General features: G+C 38.1%; 1 protein-coding gene across 2 annotated transcripts in view; it reads right to left on the bottom strand.

The window, feature by feature from the left end:
• Nucleotides 1–26,223, bottom strand: part of LOC128998503 (fibulin-1-like) — a 39,404-nt gene extending 13,181 nt beyond the window's left edge. The window contains exons 1-13 of one of the 2 annotated variants that reach the window (XM_054424663.1): nucleotides 26,156–26,223; nucleotides 24,132–24,300; nucleotides 23,864–23,942; nucleotides 22,119–22,320; nucleotides 15,407–15,551; nucleotides 14,801–14,910; nucleotides 14,275–14,442; nucleotides 11,604–11,714; nucleotides 10,605–10,766; nucleotides 5,686–5,814; nucleotides 4,999–5,139; nucleotides 4,123–4,320; nucleotides 460–597 (exon numbers count right to left, since the gene is read on the bottom strand). In XM_054424663.1, coding sequence (XP_054280638.1) covers nucleotides 460–597; nucleotides 4,123–4,320; nucleotides 4,999–5,139; nucleotides 5,686–5,814; nucleotides 10,605–10,766; nucleotides 11,604–11,714; nucleotides 14,275–14,442; nucleotides 14,801–14,910; nucleotides 15,407–15,551; nucleotides 22,119–22,320; nucleotides 23,864–23,942; nucleotides 24,132–24,300; nucleotides 26,156–26,222 — 1,819 coding nt within the window. In that variant the 5' untranslated portion in view covers nucleotide 26,223. Of the gene's footprint in view, nucleotides 1–459; nucleotides 598–4,122; nucleotides 4,321–4,998; nucleotides 5,140–5,685; nucleotides 5,815–10,604; nucleotides 10,767–11,603; nucleotides 11,715–14,274; nucleotides 14,443–14,800; nucleotides 14,911–15,406; nucleotides 15,552–22,118; nucleotides 22,321–23,863; nucleotides 23,943–24,131; nucleotides 24,301–25,658; nucleotides 25,743–26,155 lie in introns of those variants that run through there. The other variant, XM_054424664.1, reaches the window with a different exon arrangement.
• Between the last annotated feature and the right edge of the window lie 340 nt (nucleotides 26,224–26,563).

Genomic DNA, 26,563 nt, shown 5'->3' with positions numbered 1-26,563 from the left:
AGGCTATAAAAGGTCTGTGAATTTATGGTAATTAAATTATGTGAAATATAGAAAAGAAAAAGGGGGGAATATTAACACTAATAGTCTAATATTATACACTGGGATTTTTGTTAGTTAGTATTGTTGGGATACTACTTTTTTTGGGAGTAAGGGGCCCGCTCTGAATGTTTTTACTGGGCCCCACACTCAATGCCAGCTCTGTGTAGAATACTACTGGTGGATTATCCATAATTTGTTTAGCTCGGCAAAGGTTGTGTCCTGAGCTGACCAGGCTGAGAATTGTTTTCTATGTAGAAATTTCAGAAAAAAATTACTGATTTATTTTCAAATGGTCCTACAGCTATGATACAGCATCATTCAAATCTGAAATATAATTTAAAAACCCCCGTAGCTTGACTGTAGATCTTGAAGCACAAACATATTTTACAACTAAAAACTAGCAATCTAGTTGAATCTCACCTACACATCGGTTGGTTTGAGGATTTAGTCGAAAGCCAGGCTCACACGTAGCTTTATTGCTGCAGATATACCCCCCAGCAATGTTCACACATACTTGATTCGGTTTGCAAATGTCTCCTCGTTCACATTCGTTTATGTCTGAAAAAAACACATACATAAACTGTTTCACTGTTTGTGATTTGCAGGAAATAGGAGAATTGGTTATTTATAATAACATAACTTCTTGACCAGCATTGTACGTGTTATTAAATTTACGAAAAGTAAATAAAAGAAACGTCTTATAACACTTAAAACATATATTTACGCTTATACTGTTACTCACAAGACGGTAAATATACAAAAAAGATGGTAAGTGGTGATTCGCCTATTGGGTCTGATGATGATTGGAGTGTCCAATCGAAATCGATCACAACTTACCATCTTTTTTTATATTTAGCGTCTTGTGAGTAACAGTATAAGCGTAAATATATGTTTTATGTGTTATAAGACGTTTCTTCTATTTACTTTCCATAAATTTATAATAAGTCTCCAAAAACATTAGGAGTGTGACCAACTGTTTGAACTGAATGGATAAAGGATCAACTTATTGGATTTACTTGAAGTATGACCAGCTGTGGAGGGATCCACGATCCACCAGCGGTGGGTGGGGTGTGGTCTCACTGTGTGAGATGGCAACAGCTGTTCGGATTGGAGGAGGATAGAAGTACATTTAACTGTTACACCAAGAGAATCCAAAAGAACAACTACTTAGAATTCTTAGAGTATGTAGCTCTTACTTAAATTAAGAGCTAAAGTAGCTGTACATATTTAAGATAAGTAGCTTTCTTAACTTCAATATGTACAGTATAGTGTTACGAATCTAGTGTAAGAAAACTCCCATGAAGATGCCGCACTGAGGAACGAAATGTGTGTAGCGTAGAGTACATAGTTCAACCTACAACCTACAAGACCTTCAGGCAAAATAGGTAAATAAATTATTTGTATAACTCTTTTAAACCAACTGCTGCCTGAAATTTAAAAGCAATATTGTTAAAAATATGCAAGTTTCATTTAGTAATAAATGCTCCTGCTTATCCTCTTGTCAAATCGTTTTACAAGATTATTAATTCCTATTACAAGTTTACATTAGAACCAAGTGGGATGGAAAAAAATATTTCAGGAAACAGAAAAAATTAAATTTATTTAGTGCATATAAAAATTAATGTTTTATATTGAACTAAAATAGTAGTTATAGTGCTTTTATGATATGAAATGTAGTTTAGAATTGAGTGACAAGAGTAAAAGCACACTGAAACCCTTCTCTTACCACTGCAGATTTAGTTACTTTGTACAGTAATCTCAACAATTAATCGCTGTTGGATTTATTTTATACTGCTGGCGTCTAGAGGCGTGACTTCCAGGGAGCAAGCTGGTCTAGTGGTAGAGCGCAGGGCTTTGGTGCCCGAGGTCCCGGGTACAAATCCAGCCAATCACCAATGGGTTTTATCTATATGATAATGCCGCAAGCCTCTAGGACTAGCCTGAAGTAATGTATAAAACAGTTCTGGGCTAGAACTAGTGTCCTAGGATGTGAATGTGGGACAAAAAAATAAAAAAAGAGGTGTGACTTATAGTGTTGTTTAGAGTCTTTCCCTCATACCTCCCACACACCATTCAAATTGACACAATCTTTAACATCTTTATACTTTGGCATTCTCAAAGGATTGACAACGACCTAGCCACTGTAGATGTCACTTCACAACAATGGCGAAACATCTGGTAGTAAATTTCATCTGACGACTCAGTTAACAAAATAAATCAAGGTATTCAAACACAGTTCAGGCCTTCTTTGTATAACTATACAGGGTGTTCATTTGAAAACTTTCCATATCTGTTGTGTGCAAAGGTAAGGCTTTTAACACTTGTTTGTTCTCATTTCCCTCTAATTTGGACATGCCAAATCCAATAAAATTATTTTCAATTTTGAAAAATGCCCCAAAAGGGCCCAATTTGGGGGGTAGGGGTGCTTTTTGAGAAATTTTCAAATGTAAACATGGGTTGTGTGATACATCAATTTAAAGGTCTAATCACCCCGATCATTTTGGTGCAAAAAAAGTTTAATTATCTTTAACCGTATTTACAGGGTGGGTCAAAACGTTTTAAAAAAGGACTTTGAAGTTAAGTACCGTATTACCCTAACTACTGAACGGAACAGCGCCAAATTTCTTTCCAAGCTTATTCTTGAGCTACTCTTTAAGATAACTTGTAGTAAGGGCATTTTCCAAGTTATTTTCTAATTTTTAAAAAATCTCAAATTTTAAGAATAAAAGAAAGCTGAAAACTCAAAATTCTTAAATAGCAAGGTATAACAAATTTCATACCACGTGAAAGGTCCTTTTTTAACAAACATTTTACGTATTTAAGTTTTCTTTCTATCTCTTACCGTTTAAAAATTGCAGTAGAAAAACATAATTTTCTGTGGTAAAATTGTAACTAGTTTTCTAATAAAACAGCCAAAATTCGTCTCTAGACACATTAAATGGTGCAATAACTGAAGGAAACAATTCATAATTATTTTTAGGCAGATAGGCAAACAAGTCATTACGTTTTACTTTGTGAGAAACAAGTTTTATAGCTGATGAGAAAAACCCAAGCGTGGGCCGCTTTCTGTAGTACCATTGACTAGTCAATGGTAGTACTAATTTCAAAAGTACCATTTCCTGTAGTACCTAATCAAATATGGTGTAAACTTAAAAAAATATACTTTATTTTACTTATTGGTCATAACAAAAGTGTTCCAGGATAACTGCAAAGTGTTTAACAATAGATATCCAGGTATAACCTTGAGTCATATGGCTGTAAATGATTTAGTTAGGAAGTTTTCTGAAACTGGCTCAGTTACCAATGAGAAAAGAACAGGATGAAGGGTCCAAGATGAATTCTGACACACGTAAAAGTAGTCGATCAATTTGTTATGAATCCTACTACATCGTTGAACAAAGTGCAATGTGTTTTATTAGAAAACTAGTTATAATTTTACCATGGAAAATTATGTTTTTCCACTGCAATTTTTAAACGGTAAGAGATAGAAAGAAAACTTAAATACGTAAAATGTTTGTTAAAAAAGGACCTTTCACGTGGTATGAAATTTGTTATACCTTGCTATTTAAGAATTTTGAGTTTTCAGCTTTCTTTTATTCTTAAAATTTGAGATTTTTTTAAAATTAGAAAATAACTTGGAAAATGCCCTTACTACAAGTTATCTTAAAGAGTAGCTCAAGAATAAGCTTGGAAAGAAATTTGGCGCTGTTCCGTTCAGTAGTTAGGGTAATACGGTACTTAACTTCAAAGTCCTTTTTTAAAACGTTTTGACCCACCCTGTAAATATGGTTAAAGATAATTAAACTTTTTTTGCACCAAAATGATCGGAGTGATTAGACCTTTAAATTGATGTATCACACAACCCATGTTTACATTTGAAAATTTCTCAAAAAGCACCCCTACCCCCCAAATTGGGCCCTTTTGGGGCATTTTTAAAAATTGAAAATAATTTTATTGGATTTGGCATGTCCAAATTAGGGGGAAATGAGAACAAACAAGTGTTAAAAGCCTTACCTTTGCACACAACAGATATGGAAAGTTTTCAAATGAACACCCTGTATGTTGTAAACAAGGCTTACCTACCAACACATGTCCTGTCAGGTCCACTATGATAACCTCGTGGACATCTAACACTCGGGGTAGTGTAGCTGTCATACGGCTTGTCTGTCGTTGTTGAACCATAACTTGTGATCTTGTCACAACGGAAGAAGCCAAGGGTATTCCTACATTTGTAGCCAGGACCTAAATGATCACACATGCGGAGAGCACACTCGTCATTATCTGTAACAACACGTATTTGGATTAGTTTTTTTAGAGTGATAAAATATAAATTAATGAAGAATTCTAATGGATGAGTGTAATTCCAAATAGCTTTAGTAATATCCAGCTCAAAGGACCATTAATTTAATGTAGCTCATACAAACTACATTTAAAACTAAAAAGTATAAATATGTTGTAATTCCAAGTGATCTTGATTATCTGTATAATTCACTATTTACCGGCAACATTACTTTCATTTGGCAAAATCTTGTTTAATATTTTGAATCCATATACTCAAAATAGAGTGTCTGTTTATTATGACGACTCTTCACAACCCCAGTGATGAAGAGGATACTTTCTAACCAGTGTGTTGTTGAGACCAGTGGTCGCCTAAAGAGAAACCAGGTGACCATTGTTTATTCCTCAGCATTATGGGGGGCGTTTTGGAGATTATTCCATGAACAGTGAACTGAAATATTCATTGCACTTTTGATTACTTCATTTGCATTGTGTTGATGGGTTTAAAAAAAAGACAACCACAAAGACGGGATTTCACAATACATTATACAAAAAAAAATATAAAACATATGCAGGGCTTAGGCTTACCCTTTGGCAACCAGCTCATGCCTTTAATTGTTCTGCACAACTTTGGACTGTTCATGTTACATAAATTTATGTGAGATATCAATTGAAACTGACCTTCACACAAGCCTGTTTGAGCGTTTAGTGTGTATCCCGTCCCACAGTTAGTGTATCGAACACATTGGAATGATCCGATAGTGTTGTCACATCGCTGGGTTGGCAAACAGTTGTGTAGATCTACTTGGCATTCGTTGATATCTGAATCAGAAAAATCTATGTTAAACAATTTATATTGGACACTGCTAGAACACTTCTTATCCTATTGTAAAATATGAAACCTTTTGAAGTCTGCTTTAAATTTTGTCAAGCTTAGTTGACTAAATGTTCCTCTCCAATATTATGGTAAATTTGAATTTGGATTTTTGTGTAATAACACCAGAACAGACACATTTTATAAACAAATAATTGTTTGTTCATTGTAATGATTTTGAAGTTGTTAGAATAACAAACAATTAAAATTAATAAATAGTTAACATTAAAACACACTAACATAAAAAGAAGAACCAAAGCTTCTAAAATCACTAACAATAACTCTATAAACTTGGTCTTCAGGGTCCAGCCTTGTCACAGACATGAACTTATCACTAAAGGCTGACATTACATATTGACATCAGCTAACCAGCTGTTTGAGTGGCCTATTCAACTATGTTCTATTTGAAATTTGAATAAAAAGGTCCACCCATATGGATGTGATTTTTGCTGCATTATCCAAAACTAAAAGTATGATTACAAACAAAGACTTACCAACACAGGCTTGAGTGATGGAGTCCAACTGAAAGCCAGACTTGCATTGACACTGGTAACTTCCAACAGTGTTCTCACACAGCTGATTGCTGTCACAGGCACTATCTTGCTCAACACATTCATCTATATCTGTCCAACAAAATAAACAACTTTTATTTACTTGACTTATGAGTTTGTTGACAATTTACTCCTAATAGGGATGAAAGGATGGTGTGGAAATAAATGGGAAAGAGTTCACTGAAAAATCAAAAATTGTTCTATATAATGTGAAATTTATAGATCTTAGTATACAAAATAAAATATTTTTATCTGAATGTTTGTTATGCATTAAAAAACCATCCATTTGACCGCTATGAAATCTTTGAAAATTGTTCTGTACATGATTCAGAAGGTTCATGTATTTTTCCCGACCTTAACTCTTAAAATCATATAGGATTCTCCCCCTAGGGGATGGCCTTTTTCCTCATAACCCTGACACAAGATACTAGTGTGCACCTTCTGAACAAAAATACTGGGGAATCCCTTGAGGGATTCTATTGTGCTGCTGGTAAAGCTATGGTTCCACAGGATGCGGAATCTCCGCCATGCGGTGCGTAATTTTTTGCAGCGGAAAAATACGCAGCGAAAAATCAGAGGGGTGGTTCTACAGACTACGAAAATAACGTTGCGGAGATTCAGTTCTGTCCAAACTAGCGACGGAGTATGGATAGAAAGAGGAAAGCCCTTTTGGCTTTGATGCTATATGATGACATTGATGATGATGTTGTCGATCTTTTTCTTTGTTAGTGTCAAGTCGCAGTGACCGAAGTGAATCGGGACAGTGAAGGGGCGTATAACATTCTGGTTCGTAATCATTTAGTTGACAACGAAACTAAGTACTTCCGTGTGTCAAAAGACCAATTTTTCTTTTTGGTTGATCTCATCAAAGATGACTTACCCACCAACGCTACTAATCGAGACAAACAACCATTGAATTCCGAGATGAAACTAGCGGTACCACTAAGGTATGTACCAATATTTAATATTTTTGCTATTTATTTAACGAAACTTAAGGGGTTTCAACCACGATCAGATCCCGTTCAACACTTGATACCCAAACATCTCAGGATAATTGTTCGTCAGGTCTACCATTTTCGACAGTTTATGTTAAATGTATTATAATAATTTATTTAAGCAGTTAGTTTGTTGAAAGTCGGTGTTTCGATTATAGGTATTACTTTATAATTGGCTCAAATGTTGTGTATAGGTAAACGGGACCTAAACAAACCATTACTTGTATCATTGGATGTATTCTGGTGTGATTGTGTGCATTCGCTAATTTCTCAGAAACCCACTGACATGCGATTTCCACATCATGTTGAGACACCAACTCGACAAGTTCTTCCTCTTCGGTCGATGAAAAACGTTCATCTATAACTCTTTTTACAGCACAAGACATATTGAAACTGCACGGTTACTATATTTGATGGCTCTTCTCCGCTGGCGGAATCCGCACTGCTACTGCTTTTAGACCAGTATGATTTCTCCGCCATGCGGAACGGAAATTTCGGGATGCGGAATCGCAAGTCAGTGGAACCGCACACATGGGAACTCCATTAAACCAGTGTCGTTTTAATTCCGTAGCGGAAAAAATTGCACCGCACGGCGGAGATTCCGCATCCTGTGGAACCAGGCCTTAAATGCTTGGCAAGTTAGGTAGGTGCCAACCTAGCTCTGCTATGGTAGCCTTACCTATACAGTTGCGTTAGTTCTCGCTGTAGTGGTAACCTGGCTCTGCTAAAGGTAACCTTACCTATACAGTTGCGGTAGTTCTCGCTGTAGTGGTAACCTGGCTCTGCTATGGTAGCCCTACCTATAAAGGTGCAGTAGTTCTCGCTATAGTGGTAACCTGGCTCTTTTATGGTAACCTTACCTATACAGTTGCGGTAGTTCTCGCTGTAGTGGTAACCTGGCTCTGCTATGGTAGCCTTACCTATACAGTTACGGTAGTTCTCGCTATAGTGGTAACCTGGCTCTGCTATGGTAGCCTTACCTATACAGTTACGGTAGTTCTCGCTGTAGTGGTAACCTGGCTCTGCTATGGTAGCCTTACCTATACAGTTGCAGTAGTTCTCGCTGTAGTGGTAACCTGGCTCTGCTATGGTAGCCTTACCTATAAAGTTGCGTTAGTTCTCGCTGTAGTGGTAACCTGGCTCTGCTATGGTAGCCTTACCTATACAGTTACGGTAGTTCTCGCTATAGTGGTAACCTGGCTCTGCTAAGGTAGCCTTACCTATACAGTTGCAGTAGTTCTCGCTGTAGTGGTAACCTGGCTCTGCTAAGGTAGCCTTACCTATACAGTTACGGTAGTTCTCGCTGTAGTGGTAACCTGGCTCTGCTATGGTAGCCTTACCTATACAGTTGCAGTAGTTCTCGCTGTAGTGATAACCTGGCTCTGCTATGGTAGCCTTACCTATACAGTTACGGTAGTTCTCGCTATAGTGGTAACCTGGCTCTGCTATGGTAGCCTTACCTATACAGTTACGGTAGTTCTCGCTGTAGTGGTAACCTGGCTCTGCTATGGTAGCCTTACCTATACAGTTGCAGTAGTTCTCGCTGTAGTGGTAACCTGGCTCTGCTATGGTAGCCTTACCTATACAGTTACGGTAGTTCTCGCTATAGTGGTAACCTGGCTCTGCTAAGGTAGCCTTACCTATACAGTTACGGTAGTTCTCGCTGTAGTGGTAACCTGGCTCTGCTAAAGGTAGCCTTACCTATACAGTTACGGTAGTTCTCGCTATAGTGGTAACCTGGCTCTGCTAAAGGTAGCCTTACCTATACAGTTACGGTAGTTCTCGCTGTAGTGGTAACCTGGCTCTGCTAAGGTAGCCTTACCTATACAGTTACGGTAGTTCACGCTATAGTGGTAACCTGGCTCTGCTATGGTAGCCTTACCTATACAGTTGCAGTAGTTCTCGCTGTAGTGTTAACCTGGCTCTGCTATGGTAGCCTTACCTATACAGTTACGGTAGTTCTCGCTGTAGTGGTAACCTGGCTCTGCTAAAGGTAGCCTTACCTATACAGTTACGATAGTTCTCGCTATAGTGGTAACCTGGCTCTGCTAAGGTAGCCTTACCTATACAGTTGCAGTAGTTCTCGCTGTAGTGGTAACCTGGCTCTGCTATGGTAGCCTTACCTATACAGTTACGGTAGTTCTCGCTATAGTGGTAACCTGGCTCTGCTATGGTAGCCTTACCTATACAGTTGCAGTAGTTCTCGCTGTAGTGGTAACCTGGCTCTGCTATGGTAGCCTTACCTATACAGTTGCAGTAGTTCTCGCTGCAGTGGTAACCTGGCTCTGCTAAGGTAGCCTTACCTATACAGTTACAGTAGTTCTCGCTGTAGTGGTAACCTGGCTCTGCTATGGTAGCCTTACCTATACAGTTACGGTAGTTCTCGCTGCAGTGGTAACCTGGCTCTGCTATGGTAGCCTTACTTATACAGTTGCAGTAGTTCTCGCTGTAGTGGTAACCTGGCTCTGCTATGGTAGCCTTACCTATACAGTTACGGTAGTTCTCGCTATAGTGGTAACCTGGCTCTGCTAAAGGTAGCCTTACCTATACAGTTACGGTAGTTCTCGCTGTAGTGGTAACCTGGCTCTGCTAAGGTAGCCTTACCTATACAGTTACAGTAGTTCTCGCTGTAGTGGTAACCTGGCTCTGCTATGGTAGCCTTACCTATACAGTTGCAGTAGTTCTCGCTGTAGTGGTAACCTGGCTCTGCTATGGTAGCCTTACCTATACAGTTACGGTAGTTCTCGCTATAGTGGTAACCTGGCTCTGCTAAGGTAGCCTTACCTATACAGTTACGGTAGTTCTCGCTGTAGTGGTAACCTGGCTCTGCTAAAGGTAGCCTTACCTATACAGTTACGGTAGTTCTCGCTATAGTGGTAACCTGGCTCTGCTAAAGGTAGCCTTACCTATACAGTTACGGTAGTTCTCGCTGTAGTGGTAACCTGGCTCTGCTAAGGTAGCCTTACCTATACAGTTACGGTAGTTCACGCTATAGTGGTAACCTGGCTCTGCTATGGTAGCCTTACCTATACAGTTGCAGTAGTTCTCGCTGTAGTGTTAACCTGGCTCTGCTATGGTAGCCTTACCTATACAGTTACGGTAGTTCTCGCTGTAGTGGTAACCTGGCTCTGCTAAAGGTAGCCTTACCTATACAGTTACGATAGTTCTCGCTATAGTGGTAACCTGGCTCTGCTAAGGTAGCCTTACCTATACAGTTGCAGTAGTTCTCGCTGTAGTGGTAACCTGGCTCTGCTATGGTAGCCTTACCTATACAGTTACGGTAGTTCTCGCTATAGTGGTAACCTGGCTCTGCTATGGTAGCCTTACCTATACAGTTGCAGTAGTTCTCGCTGTAGTGGTAACCTGGCTCTGCTATGGTAGCCTTACCTATACAGTTGCAGTAGTTCTCGCTGCAGTGGTAACCTGGCTCTGCTAAGGTAGCCTTACCTATACAGTTACAGTAGTTCTCGCTGTAGTGGTAACCTGGCTCTGCTATGGTAGCCTTACCTATACAGTTACGGTAGTTCTCGCTGCAGTGGTAACCTGGCTCTGCTATGGTAGCCTTACTTATACAGTTGCAGTAGTTCTCGCTGTAGTGGTAACCTGGCTCTGCTATGGTAGCCTTACCTATACAGTTACGGTAGTTCTCGCTATAGTGGTAACCTGGCTCTGCTAAGGTAGCCTTACCTATACAGTTACGGTAGTTCTCGCTGTAGTGGTAACCTGGCTCTGCTAAGGTAGCCTTACCTATACAGTTACGGTAGTTCTCGCTGTAGTGGTAACCTGGCTCTGCTATGGTAGCCTTACCTATACAGTTGCAGTAGTTCTCGCTGTAGTGTTAACCTGGCTCTGCTATGGTAGCCCTACCTATACAGTTGCGGTAGTTCTCGCTGTAGTGGTAACCCGGTTGGCAAGCTGGTGGAGTGAAGGTGCTGGTCTGTTTCTGACTGCAGCGGTATCCTCCAGGCATGTTGACGCACGTTTCACCAGAGTTGCACACATGCAAATCTGCATCACACTCGTCCACATCTGTAAACATTGTGATTATTGTGTAGGTAGATTTAATAGTTTTGGCCTTGTTTCATTTCCTAAACATTAGAGAATGGACTTTTGAAAGTGCTAAAGAAGGTTGTTGTCGTAAATTATAAGATTTAAATTATTTATAAAATCAAGATACAATAATATAAGATGAACAGAACCCGAGGTTTTTGAATGTGAGAGACTAGTTGGTCAACTAGATCGATCGCCAGGTGTAGCTAGGATCTGGGTATGCTTAGACGACTGCCCTCTGTTTTCATCTTTGGCCTATTATTTATTCAGTTTGTTTATTTAACTTGGTTGAATTAATGCTATTTTACTGTTGCTTCAGTGTTTAGTAGTTTACGTAGAATACATGTCCACAATTTAACAACAAGGCACTAAATAAATTCTTTAATACAAATTGTATTAAATTTATACTAATGAATGATGATTTAAAAAAGGATGTGAAATGAATACATACCACAATTTAGAAAAATCAATCATATCAAGCTTTAAAATGTTAGTTTGTTCTTTTACACCTTGTTCAGTAGAGGTGAGGATATAGAAAATTCATTTTTTGTACCAGGAAATACACATAGTAACTTGTTGAGATTAGGAAAGGTTTGTTTGATGGGAAAGGCAGGATAAGAAGGATTTTAAAACACTATTTTTTGATTATCCACAACTCTGGGGCTAAACCATGCAATTTAAACACCTTAACACCGTTTGTCATAGTTTTATAACTACATGTTTAAATGATTAGAAGTTATGACCCTTGGAAAATCTATACATTTCCCACTCTATTTGTAAATTCTAATATGATTTTATAAATTTAACATATTTTACCTTGGCACAGTTGCGTGGCAGAGTTAAAAATGTATCCGAAGGGGCATCTATCATCTCCTTTACTAGAAATACTATTATTCGATTCCCTTGCATCTGTGAACCTGTTATAATCTGTAAAACATAAGTCAACTTTAAAATTTTTGTCGAAAACATGGACTTCAAACTCAAACTCTGTCAGACTGCACCCAAACCAACTTAATTAAGGTTTAATTATTTTGACATCAATGATGTGGGATTGCCCCTGAAGTGATTGGACACTAATAGAGTGGTTTAAAATACCTTCAGTCACCAGTTTGAATTAAGTCGGCTGTTGCGACCTAGTTTTCGGCACGAAGTTGTACCATCATCAGGCGGGCCAGTTTTGAAATCTTCTGTCCAATGAATCGTTTGGTTAAAATTACTAACAGTCCACGACGTGGGACACAAACACGCACACGAACAAATATATTTAATGGAAATGCATATATGTGTTCGGCCTACAACAGTTTTGAATTTGACATCTTTAGAAAGCCTACTACAACCTCCCAGACGGAGACGATACACTCATACCATCCCCAAAGCCATAAAACAGCTGCTTATAATAGCATGGTTCATCGCCTCCTAACAGTGCCATTATCACCTACAAACAACCATAAAGAATTAAGCACTATAAAATATATTGCGACCTCCAATGGGTCATATAGATGGTAAGTAAGATGTAAGATAAAAGAGTAAGATGTAAGATGTATGTAAGATAAGTAAGTAGTAAGTGAAAGTAAGATGGTTAATATGCTGATTAAAAAATATATAAACTCGAACCAACAGACCCTTAAGTACATTTCGATCGAATATGGCCACAGACTACACAAACTATTAAATAAGGAATTAAAAACATACAATTTACTACCCGCTCCTAGAATCTCAAATAAATTGGAACACCTTCTAACTGTGGAAAAACCTTCCAATGAAAGTGAGAAACTGGAAAAAACTGGGGTATACAAGTTAAAATGTGGTGATTGTGAACGATATTATATCAATCGGCCAAACAGGTCAGCCCTTTGCAACTCGATTGAAGGAACACACACCAAACCCTCGTTTAACCCAACAAAAATCTACATTCGCCCAACATATAATTGAGAATGACCATAGAATGGGAAAAAGTAAGGTAACAGAGACAATAAAAGTGTTAACCAGGTAATATTTAAGTTGTCAGTTTGGTCCTAAGGTCGAGGTTGAGAATGATAAATATATAAAAGCTAGACCAAGCCGTGAAGGTTAAAATTAAATTGTGATTTTTTTTATGGTAATAGTAGCAGTTGATTTAAGACAGTAACAAAACTAGCCTCTCATTAATTCTACACCAAGCTTCAACTTCATCAAACCTATAAACATGACATAGTGTTGTCACTCAAGCCATAATAATCTTGAATTTTTAACAGTAGTAATATTACTAATGTTTTGTGGTAAATTTGTAATTAAAAAGGCACTTCGAAATTTGTGAGTGGACTGTATAAAAAATTAATTAAATTGTAAAATATTTATGGAAAATTGGAGCACTTGGTGTCTTAGCAATTGAGATACGATGAATTATTTTAAGACATTATTTGAAATGGTTTTATGATAGATTCACTAACCATTAGTTGTGGAGAAGGGAAGCCTAGATGACGACAACATGGCCGATACCCACACCATGAACTGGATGAGCTGTTGGGGAAGACGATGGAGGTTCAATGTCCAGACAGGTGATGGGAAGAGAAGAGAATGTCCAATTTAAACACTTTTCTTGATGTCGAAACGACGGGTTAGTTTATATGAGCTCAAGAAAATGTTATTGTAAATAATGTTCACACGCGTTCACGGAAGCCGCACATGAAGTTCACGTTGAATGGGAGCTATCACTTTTCAGGGAATTAATACACAGTTAAAAATACAGTTTAAACAAAATACAATTATGTGTAACACGAAATAGGAAATATGGGGGCCTAAGTAGGCTACAAAATACACTGTTAATGGGGAACTGTCCTGAGTTAAAAAAAATTAAATACTTGATGAACCGGACGGAGTGTTACATCAAGGAGCTTTTCAGAAAGACTGACGCTTGTGGGTTTCGGGAATGGACGCGTCCAGTGGTCACATGACCGTCTCGACCAATAAATGTATGGCTATATTTTAGTTCACCAATGAGGGAATACTTTGACCCCTCTAAGCAAGTAATGTTATAGAATAACGGGACCTCTCTCTATCTCTGTGGAAGGGATAACGATAGAAAATCGAGATAAAGCAGTGCTGAGTTACCTGACAAATAATATTACATAGAATACTTATACGAAATACTGAACAACTAATATTCAATTCAACATTTAATATATCCAGGCTGTCCATAAATGAAGTCCTTCATCAAAATCCCCTCGTCAAGTAAATCTACTATTTTAGCTGGTACCTCAAGTTGAACTTCCTGGGCACCCTTGGACTAAAGACACATTTCTGTTCACAACTCAAACTTTCTTTATTTGAAAATGTTGTATCAGTGAAACTGAAATATCCTAACAATTGTATATAGTTAATATGGTGTTTCTATGACAGGGTAGGCTCTTTCTCATGCAGGTAAGCCTGCTATCCCAAGCACAACCCTGAAAACCTAAATTGTTATTTCGCCACTAAAAATAAAGCTTGAACGAAACCTAATGGTTACCTGGAAACGGTGTAACATTCACAGTGGAAGGTTGGTGTGGCTGTGTTGACAAACCAGATGTGTTGGTGGTAGAGGTAGGCAGCTGTTTACAAGAGAATGTTCCAAGTTCATTCTGACATTCCTGGTCTTGTGAACAGTCATGCTGGTCTAGAGCACACTCATCAATGTCTGTAAACACTTATTATGTTGTAACTTGTAGATTTTAAGAAAAAGAACCAGATTTGTATGCAGTTTTATCACACAAAATATTTTTTTAAATTATTTATGGTGTTGGCTCTTAAATATTTCAATTATTAATTGGACTTTTCTAACGTTTCTTATGTTTAAAACTATGCAACGTTTCTGGAGGTGGATCAACTCCTCTCATTATCAAGTGAAATTGACTAGATCTACATTAACGCCCCTCAAAAGGTGACCATTCAAAACTGCTTACTGGAAACAACTATTTACAACACATACTGGTTGCAACTGGTTACAACAACTTAATATTGATTACTCTCAGTTTAGGTTAAATATGAAATCTTACCAATACAAGACTTATTGTCCGTGTCAAGTTGGAACCCACTGTGGCAGGAACACTCTATGGCAATGCCAGTGTCCGTGCAGTGTTGCTGGCATGGGTTGTTTACCTCACATCTAAATCAAACACATATTTTTTTAGATTTTTTTGTTATAGGTAAACAAAAGCAGAATTGACCTTTTCGGAAACAAAACCCTCTCAACAAGAGATCTGAAGTGGTTGATATTAATTTTACCCTCTAGGCTGCATTAGGTGACAGTAGTGCTATCGCAGCTTCTTGTAAATTTTAAACTACACTACCCTTGGTTATAAAGATTTTCTGAACCCTAAACTTAAGGGATTATTGATGAAAGCTTTTGCAAGAAATGACTTGTCAGCTTTGCTGTCTGAAATCCAGATTTCAATGTCAATGATGTTAAATGTCAATTTATGAGTATTTTGTAAAGTGAAAGTAAATTCAAGTAACAGATAAAGTCATATGTGATGTTTACTCATCATTTCAATTTATGTGTATGAAAAGTTAAATGATATAATGTGTATGTCTATGACGGATAGCTTATTCTGTAACCCCAGATTACTGTTAACAGTCGGACAATATTAGGGAGAACTGACCTGTTAACAGCCTTGGCCTGTTGGCAAGACTTCCTGTCGCCCATCAGAGTAAACCCTGGTTCACAGTCGCAACGGTAAGATCCTGCTCCTGTAGGGATGCAGATGTGGGCACACAACTCTCCCTTCAGCAACTCACATATGTTCTCTGGGTAAATAATAACACGTAAGTATGCAAGATACTGACACATAATTTCTATATTTAAGTTCAAGCCAACATAATCTACAAAAATAATCATCCTATAGCAATATCAACTATTCTATCAATACTACTAGTGTAATTCTGGAATTAGAATATGTATACTGCATATTTCTCCCACTGTTTGTGAAAAAATGTCACTGTTGTACTGACAGTGCTCACTTTTTGTTTCTGTATATAGTTCTGTGTTTTTCAAATGATTTTTAACTATTTATTTTCTTGTTGTCTTTGTTATATTTAGTGAAGATTCCATGTTATACTATCTAGAATCTATGGCCCTTTTTGGCACCTTTTTTGTTAACAAGGTCTAATGTAACATCTGTTATTTAATGACCAATAAAGATTTATGATTTATGATTTATTTAGTCCTCAGTCTAATCCTGCAGAACGCCCGAACGGTGTAATTAAAACTATAATATCACAGTTCGTGAACTTTGACCATCGAAATTGGGACATCCAATTAAACGAGTTCCGATATGCCATTAACAGCACCATCCACGAATCTACTCAATATTGACCCGCCATTTTACATTTTTGTAGAGAATTGTGTACTCCAAACAGTATACATTCTGCCCCTATCGAAACCTCTCCCCGTCCAGAAGACACACCTACGGACGAAAAGTACAGGTCACAAATACAACGCCATTGCCTCCTACAAGAAAAGGTGTGCAGGAACTTGAAGACAGCCTTCGAGAGACAGTCGAAATATTACCATCTGGGAAGACGAGCTAATGAGTTCAAAATAGGGGATCTAGTTTTGAGGAAGACTCACCGGCTTTCAAGTGCAGCAGACTATATAGCCGGAAAACTAGAACCAAAATTTGATGGACCATATATACTCAGCGAGCCACAAGGATCAAATATGTTTCAAATATCGGATCAAAGAGGCAAGAAAGTTGGGGTAGCACACATTAAGGATTTAAAACCCTATAAACCAGCACAAAGCGTTCATTTAGAAAGGGGGTTTAGGCAACAAGTAGGAAATCACAGCCCCAGGTGGTTCTTTCTCCCACTCATTGCTTTGCATGGTTTTAGTGCATGAGTCTGCTCTCTTTACAGGCTAGCATGGCATCGCAGCAAACGATTACTCGAGTGACCCACGAGGACCTGCTGTGCCTCCAGGAGGGGAGGATGCTGACTGGGACAGTCCTAGAGGCATATCTTCAGACATTGGCAGAAAAGGACGGTCTTTGGGAAGGACCTGATCTTAGCACCACTGCACCTAAGAGATAGTCAACACTGGGCGCTAGTCGCTGCCTATCCCAAGAAAAGAAGAGTCGAGTCATATGACTCGATGGGTTGGTCCCACAAGAAGCAGATATATCTGATGTACTATGCGCTCTGATGGGAGGCGAAGATTTCTGGTTACGATTTTAGACCAGAAGCATGGCATTTACAAGGCACCATGCTAAACCAACCCCGCCAGTCGAACGGCGTAGACTGTAGTGTGTTTGTGCTCCACTTCGCCAAAACCCTGACTCAAAGCGGAGAAGTCTCACAGAGTAGAGTTAGTCCGAAGTACTTCAGAGATGCCATACGCAAGGCTTTGGAAAGTCGGATGGAGGAAAACGTGGCTCTCTCTCCTCTCGGCAGTGACGAGGGAATCATTGATGTTGCGGTCCCTGCCGTCCCTGAGGCAATGGAACAGGACGAGACGACAGAAGACATGGCCCCGGAAGTGGAGCTATTAGATTTCGAGCTGATCTCCCTAGAAGATGTGGCATCTACCAGCCTAATGCCGGCCGACAACCTTCTGCACCTCATCGAGGACGCTACTAGGGACCTATCTACAACAGCGGAGACTGTGGAACCACCGTCACCATGCATCTCAATAGCCGCCAGCATGGACATTGCCAGCCTCCGGGTGGAGAACCCTAGTATTCCCCAACAAATTGAGAAAACGAATGGAAAGGGTACACCAGAGGAACCCAATGTGACTGAGCCAGCTGCAGCATTCGAAAAAGGGTTGTTCTACGAATGTAGTTCGACGACAGAAGAGGGGCCAGGGGCGGAGGAGCCCGTCCAACGATTCCCTAGCTCAAAGGGAAATGAAGCTAGTAGCGCGAGACGGCCAAAATTCAATGCGTCCACCCAAACATTTTGATGGCATCAGCACGTCCAATCGCTGGACACCACATTCCCCATAAGACTACACCTACCCAGAAGAAGCAGGCACCACAGGGGAAGAGGCGGCGCAGGAGGAACCCGCCGAATCGTCTTTCCTGGGGGAATTGTCAAACGAGTCCCAAGCCGATTCTTTAACCCATGGAACGGGTTTTAATTAAATAAGTGATCCGATCTAGTCCTAGTCCTGGTGAACAGGACAGCCTTTGAAATTTAAGTACATTTTGTTTTAGAATATTGTTTTATTTTATTTCAGTTAATTGTTAAGAAGACAGAGTATTTCTTTAGAAGATTCTATTTTCGTTCTGTTAATAAGTGGAAGGAAACAAATGTTTTATGTTATTTCTCCTAGAGGAAGATACTACAAAAAAAATTGTATTATGAAGTTCCTAAAGCAAGTTCCTATATAGGACTAGTTTAGTTTTTCTACTTTATTGGGAAACAAAACACAAAAATATATATGGAAGATTATGTTGTTTTATTTTATGAAGAATATATATTTTTTTCTTTTTACAGGTTTTCTTTTTTTTCTGTCCCGAAGTAAGAGGGGAATGTAACGGGCTAAAATAATGGTTACAAATTTTTTGGATTAAATATCAACAATAGATGAAATATAGACAAGCAAGACAAGTATATTCAGGTTCCTACGATTTGAATTTCCCGCTTCCGAGACATGCGCGCGCACCTCGCGCATGCTCCAGTTTCCCGCGCTTTCGCTTGCCTGTCGCGCATGCACATGACGGTCTCGCTACTCAGAGAGTCCGAGACGACTCTAGGACACTTCACTTCCAGACTCGATGAGACCCGACTAGTCGATCTTCAACTTCAAATAAGGTAGAAGAACGTCTCCAATTCTATTTCTAATACTTGCATTGACATTAATTTCATCCGTATTATTGCTTTATTTAACTTAAACGTTGATTGCTTTGCTTTATCTTTTGTAAATAATTTGGAAATTATAATCCCGTTGCACTTTGCTTGGTTTGAGCTTGAATCACACATTTATAGCATTATTGCATTTAGTCACTAGTTGACGTACAAATTATCATTGCTTTGTAAATTGCTTGATCTATAATTAGCAGATTATTTACAACGCTAATTTGTATATTTGCCTTGCCCATATTGATTATACAATACGTACTTTATCTACCTTGCTAATATTAATAAGCAGATTATCGTACCATTATTGATTCCCTTGGTTAAATCGTTGAATCTTATGTTGTACTGAACCATTAATCCTTGGCTTTTACACCTAAGTTCCTTGGATTAAAACCTTTACTTCCTTGTTATATAATATTACCGCAAACCGTTCTACCATTATTCCTTGGCTTTTACACCTTAATTCCTTGGGTTAATACCTTTACTTCCTTGTTATATAATATTACCGCAAACCGTTCTACCATTAATCCTTGGCTTTTACACCTCAATTCCTTGGACTCCTTATGCCAGCACTTTACCGATCTTATTCTTCTTAGATATAGTGCCCCCGAAGTTATCATTAAAAGATAATGGGACACAATACACGTCTAAGAGCTTTCATCGGGTCACCAAGGATTGGAACATCCGCCATCAATTCACCGCACCTTATAGTCCTCAGTCTAATCCTGCAGAACACCCAAACCGTGTAATTAAAACTATGATATCACAGTTTGTAAACTCCGACAATCGAAATTGGGACATCCATTTAAACGAGTTCCGATATGCCATTAACAGCACCATCCACATTCTACTCAATATTCACTCGCCAAGCTTAATTTTGGTAGAGAATTGTGTACTCTAAACAGTATACATGCTGCCCCTGTCGAAACCTCTCCCCGTCCAGAATATAAAACTACGGACGAAAAGTACAGGTCACAAATACAACGCCTTTGCCTCCTACAAGGAAAGGTGTGCAGGAACTTGAAGACAGCCTTCGAGAGACAGTCGAAATATTACCATCTGGGAAGACGAGCTAATGAGTTCAAAATAGGGGATCTAGTTTTGAGGAAGACTCACCGGCTTTCAAGTGCAGCAGACAATATAGCCGGAAAACTAGAACCAAAATTTGACAGACCATATATACTCACCGAGCCACAAGGATTGAATATGTTCCAAATACTGTATCAGATCAAAGAGGCAAGAAAGTTGGGGTAGCACACATTAAGGATTTAAAACCCTATAAACCGGCGCAAAGCGTTCATTTAAAAAGGGGGGTTTAGGTAACAAGTAGGAAATCACAGCCCCAGGTGGTTCTTTCCCCCACTCATTGCTTTGCATGGTTTTAGTGCATGAGTCTGCTCTCTTTACAGGCTAGCATGGCATCGCAGCAAACGATTACTCGAGTGACCCACGAGGACCTGCTGTGCCTCCAGGAGGGGAGAATGCTGACTGGGACAGTCCTAGAGGCATATCTTCAGACATTGGCAGAAAAGGACGGTCTTGCCCTAAACATCAGTGTCTTGAGTCCTGATTTCTTTGAACACCTTGAAGAAAACCTGCAGACGAAGGCGTACAGAGAGTTCAGGGACGCGGATATCTTTGGGAAGGACCTGATCTTAGCACCACTGCACCTAAAAGATAGTCAACACTGGGCGCTAGTCGCTGCCTATCCCAAGAAAAGAAGAGTCGAGTCATATGACTCGATGGGTTGGTCCCACAAGAAGCAGATATACCTGATGTACTATGCGCTCCGATGGGAGGCGAAGATTACTGGTTACGATTTTAGACCAGAAGCATGGCATTTACAAGACACCATGCTAAACCAACCCCGCCAGTCGAACGGCGTAGACTGTGGTGTGTTTGTCCTCCACTTCGCCAAAGCCCTGACTCAAAGCGGAAAAGTCTAACAGAGTAGAGTTAATCTGAAGTACTTCAGAGATGCCATACTCAAGGCTTTGGAAAGTCGGGTTGAGGAAAACGTCTCTCTCTCTTCTCTCGGCAGTGATGAGGGAATAATTGAAGTTGGGGTCCACCCCGTCCCTGAGGCAATGGAACAGGACAAGACGACAGAAGACGTGGCCCCGGAAGTGGAGCTACTAGATTTCGAGCTGATCTCCCTAGAAGATGTGGCATCTACCAGCCTAATGCCGGTCGACGACCTGCTGCACCTCATCGAGGACGCTACTAGGGACCTATCTACTACAGCGGAGACTGTGGAACCTCCGTCACCATGCATCTCAATAGCCGCCAGCATGGACCTTGCCAGCCTCAGGGTGGAGAGCACTATTATTCCCCAACAAATAGAGGAAACAAATGGAAAGGGTGTACCCTTTCCATTTGTGAACCCACCATGGGTTCCTCTGGTGTACCAGAGGAACCCAAGGTGACTGAGCCAGCTGCAGCATTCGAAACAGGGGTGTTCTACGAATTAAATTTTTTAAACCCATGAAACGGGTTTTAATTAAATAAGTGATCCGATCTAGTCCTAGTCCCGGTGAAAAAGACAGCCTTTGAAATTTAAGTAGATTTTGTTTTAGAATATTGTTTAATTTTATTTGAGTTAATTGTTAAAAAGACTGAGTATTTCTTTAGAAGATTCTATTTTCGTTCTGTTAATTAGTGGAAGGAAACAAATGTTTTACGTTATTTCTCCTAGAGGAAGATACTACTTAAAAATATTTGCATTATGAAGTTCCTAAAGCTAGTTCCTAGATAGGACTAGTTTAGTTTTTCTACTTTATTGGGAAACACTAAAAAAAAAAAAAAAAGACAAAAATATATATGGAAGATTGTATTGTTGTGTAGAATATACATTTTTTTCTTTTTACATGTTTTCTTTTTTTTCTGCCCCAAAGTCCTGGGGGATGAAATGGGCTAAAATAATGGTAAAATTTTTTGGGATTAAATAAATATCAACAATAGACCCAAACATTTCGATGGCATCAGCACATCCAATCGCCAGACACCACCTTCCCCATAAGAAATATAGACAAAAAAAAACAAGTATATTCAGGTTCCTACTTTTTTTTTATTTCCCGCTTCCTTGACATGCGCGCGCACCTCGCGCATACTCCAGTTTCCCACGCTTTCACTTGCCTGTCGCTCATGCACACGACGGTCTCGCTACTCAGAGAGTCCGAGACGACTCTAGGACACTTCACTTGAAACCATTATTCCTTGGCTTTTTCACCTAAGTTCCTTGGATTAATACCTTTACTTCCTTGATATATAATATTACCGCAAATCAGGCAATAAAGTAATTTTTATAGAAATAAAATTGAGGAATATATCAATATGCCACCATGCATATTCCTTTTCCTACAAATGTTGGAAACTGAAATTTCCACAGCATATTGTTAAATCCTATTTATAAAATTTGTTAAAGCTTCAAAGCTTTCGGTGAATAAATAGGATAGTAAAATAAAATAAACGTCTAAATCTCTCTTTGGTATTCCTAGTATATAACAAATTTACCGTTTGAATGTTGTTTTCTTGGAGGTTTAGTCGGAGGTGCAGTTGCAGTTGGTGGGGGTAGTGGTTGTGCTTGTGAGCCAATAGTAGTACAGCACGACTGATACGTCTCATCCCATATCTCTCCAAGAGAGAACTCTCGGAACTCACATCCCATTGCCATGGATCCCGATATCATTCCCAGCTTACAGGCTTCACAGCAATACTGTAAACATTACAGACATATACTTGATTCAGTTTTATTATTTTCTATTCTCAACAAGCCATCAACATGAGGTCCTCTTTAGGGTTTAAGAGGCGATTTGTATAAAACAGAATTTTGGTGAGAGAACATAGAGGGTGGTCATAAATTATTGGGCATTTTAAGCTTATATAAACAAATAACCAAGCAACATAGAAACAAGGGAATTGTTTAATTGAATAGCAAATTTAAAACAGTTTTATACAGTAACTGCAAAACAATAATTTTAAAAAATGTCAGCAATTATAAAAAGTGGTTATAAAATGTTTGCAAAAATCACTCAAACAGTGAGTGTAAGTTATGTTTTTTTTTCTCTCAATGACTTGTGTTGTGGCATAGTCAGCATGGATAGCATGGCATAGTTAGCATGGCAAAACCAACAATGGGCCTTTCTACACCAGCTGTGTATGCCATTTGGTGAATCAAACCTTAAACTTACTTAAGTAGCAAAATTACTAGTGTGCAATAAAAAGCCAAGTCTTTGGTTTCATAAAAGCAAATCTGTTATAACTATTCGAAGAAGGCTTCGTTTAGAGGATGACCATAATTCTCCATGTAACAATTCTATAAAATGGTGGTAGAGACAGTTCGAACAACTGGGAAGTGTCCAACATATAGTCCAAAGGGTCCTCCTCAGAAGAACATAACTTACAATAACAGTTTAGGTGATTTTTATAACTACTTTTCATAATTGCTGAATTTTTATAATTAATTTTTTGCTGTTACTGTATAAAACTGTTTTAAATTTGCTATTTATTGAAACAATTTTTATGTTTCTATCTTGCTTATAGAAATTTATAAATTTATTAGTTATTTATTTATTTTATCTTAAAATGTGTACAATAATTTATGACCACCCTGTATTTTCTCTATGATAAGTTGCATGATTTGTGAATTTTAAACAAGAAAGTAGGGAGGAACGGAGTGGATTCAGTAACGGGTGAGTTCTCATGCAGTGAACTTAACACTTCTCCATGCATCTTCCAATTGCTTAAGTAGCCTAGACTACCAAATCTAAATGGTCTATTCATGCATTTTTTATAGAATTAAATAGGAGTTTTAAATCTACTATATTACAGTCATTCTCCAGTATACGATGTAACTTTGTATTATTAGGGTCGAACACACAATCCCCTTAAGTTAAAATGGATACTGCAAATGAAGCAGAAAGTGAAAAGAGCATCAATAATAATATAATCAATATTCAAAGGTTCACTATCACTGGAACTTCAAGAAGACAATGCAAAAAAATTGCGCTAAATATATAATGCAAACTTTACAAAACGTTGAAGGGTTTGTCAGAAAGTCTATAAATACATAATAAAGAATAACTACACTTAAATACATTTTTACAAAAGCACGAGTGACCAAAAATTGACTGTAATCACTGCACAGTCGATTTGTTTTTGACATGATCACACTGACAGATTAAAAGCTATTTTAACTTCTAGTATTAATCTTAATTGTGATCAGGAGACAAAAAACAACATAAATAAAGTCATAATACCTTACTGTCCTCATATTTGAAGGTGTGACAGCTATTTCCCCTTGTTGCTGCTTGTTTTCCTTCTTTACACTGGATATCTCTTTAAAAAAATTATAGTTATTAAATTGTTGGCACATGTCACATATATAAAATTGGAACAAGAAATTATTACAGTACTAAATTATCATTTCCAACATTTTACTAGTTACCATTAAGAATAAAACTTAAAAATGTATGGACATTTATTCATTTAATTTATAGTAAATTTCTAGAATTATATTTTAAGTACCTGAGTGTTTGAGCACAACAAAGCTGCATGGTAGAGAGACAGATACTTTGTTGCTCTGCAGGAATCCCCTGTACTGGGGTACCTGAGGTTGTCTCGTCACATTTCTGGCTCTGAGCCGCTACTGTAGTGCCCAGCTGACAACAGTGTTGGAAGGTCGGCTCTAAATCAGCTGGAACATCAACAATGTAATCAACCTTTATAATATTTAAAGGGATTAAGGATTGTTGCTGTCGGTTTGACCAGTTGTGGAATTAAACAACAAATGTTTCATTGTTTCATGCTTGAAAAATGGAGCACGTGGAAAATGCAGAGTGTTCTTCCAAAGAAGTACATTGTAGGCTACCATTTTGAGTAGGCCTATGACTCTTCTAATAAAGGAAATGTAAAGGTAATTCCAACTATTGAATGTGTGATGTGTCATAACTTCACAGTGGGAAAATCTAAGCTTGTTTTTCCGCCAACACAGCCAGCTAGGATTTGTGCCAAAAAAGAAGTTAAAACTTGAAGATTTACTAAAGATAAAAGATAACATTTCAGAGATTCAGCTAGATATCAACAAAAATGTTTTCCAGTGGCTTACAACACAACTACAACGGATGATGATGATAGTGACTGGAGAAACTGTTGATAGGCCTGATGAAAATAATCAAGATGATGTTTTAAGTGTTTCAGATTGAAAGAGACTATTAACAAGCTCTATTTTAAGAGTATTTGTTTGATTACTATGCAATTTGAAGTTTAGAAGAACCTTCTCAACTTTCATCAGACATAAGACTCAGTGCCCAAGGATTATTGTTAAGGGTCAATTTTTGGACCTACAATGTAGTAAGGCAACTTAGGTTAATTGAAAGCTTAGATATATTGATGACAGTCTACTATGCATGTATACAAAGTCATTCAACATATAGAATTGTTGACTGATGATGTGACAGTAATATTAAAAAGTTGTTGGTACTGTAAAAAAGAGTTTATTAGCTAGCTAGAGAGAGCTATCTGAGTCAAACATATGACGGATGATTAAAATGATCCTTGTTTTTACTATCGATGTATTTAGTCTAACTACACCGCGCCCAGGCACTAGAATACAACGCTGAAAATGGTGGCCACCGGGCTGCTTGTGAACAACAGAGCGGCCCCACAGCATTGAAGTAGCATTGTAATTGCCGACATATCACACTTTTTAAAGTACGCTTTATTGACAAAACGTTCTACTGTAAATCAATTTTCTTCTTAGTGTTTGATATTGTATATGTATTTCGTTCTCTTTAGTGCATTTTCTAAGCTATTATTTGGACTATGTAAGCAGTTACAATGCTACTTCGATGCTGTGGGGTCGCTCCGTTGCCCACACAGCGGTGCGGCGGTGGACTTTTTTTTGCTTACCAGCTGAGCGTGATCCAGTTAGACTATATACATACATCAATGGTTTTTACTACATCACTATCAGATCAGAACCAAAAGAAATATTAGTAGGAAACTACACTTGACCATAGCAAACTCTTGTAATTCATAAAAGTTTCATTTTACCTAAAAAGGTTCTTTAGGCCCATATCCTTATAGCCCATCCCTCTAAAAATAGATTGACAATACCAGTATGTTAAACTGTTGCACATTAAAAAAAGTTGGGCTTGGTATAGCACTCAAAATATAAAATATCGTCTGCTAAAACCCTCAGTGTGCTGTTATAAATAGCAGATAAGGAATTTGATCTCTAATGAATACTCATTGCTTACGAGGTTGATCAATTAACTCATTAGCTGAGGCACAGATTGATGAGTCATAACATGGTAAAAGCAAGGTTCACTGAATTTCTCAGTTTATTTATTTGACCACCTAATTTTACTTCAAAGCAAATACGACTTCCTATTTCATACAAAGTCTATTATTATTGTTTGCTTTAAAATTACTAATTTTACCTCTGAACTTAAAAGTAGTGGTTATTTCTAGTTATATTTTCACCGTGGATTATTCACTAACAATTGAATATTTTGATTTTATTAAGTAAAGTATGTAGGATTACTTACCATGGCAGAACAGTGGTGATATAAATGTGAATGCTACGATGTAGACGGTCAGTAGGCCCGGAGCCATGTCTAGTAGTATCTGACCAATGTCCACTCTCAGATAACTCCCCTATCTCTTACTATGGTTATTGATTGTGTTCATGGGAAATTAAGTTAAGATTGCTTACTTCTGTCTTAAATACTATGTTTTGTCACTGTTTATTATCTGTGTTTAATGTAGAACATATTTTGTGCACTCAATGAAGATGTTTATTCAATTTATTTTATATTTGTTAAGTGATTCTTTTTGATAAGATATGTAAGTAATTTTATTATAAATTTAAGAGAATTTCTACCTACTTATCATGTTTTCCAAATGTATGTGCTTGAGTAGTAAATTAGTCTTAAATTACAGTTAGCCATGTTTGA

Source organism: Macrosteles quadrilineatus, unplaced genomic scaffold (assembly GCF_028750875.1).
Source record: "Macrosteles quadrilineatus isolate MER2022 unplaced genomic scaffold, UCM_ALF_1.0 Scaffold_7__1_contigs__length_78375512, whole genome shotgun sequence".
NCBI lineage: Eukaryota > Metazoa > Arthropoda > Insecta > Hemiptera > Cicadellidae > Macrosteles > Macrosteles quadrilineatus.
This window is presented reverse-complemented; position numbering and strand designations above follow the sequence as displayed.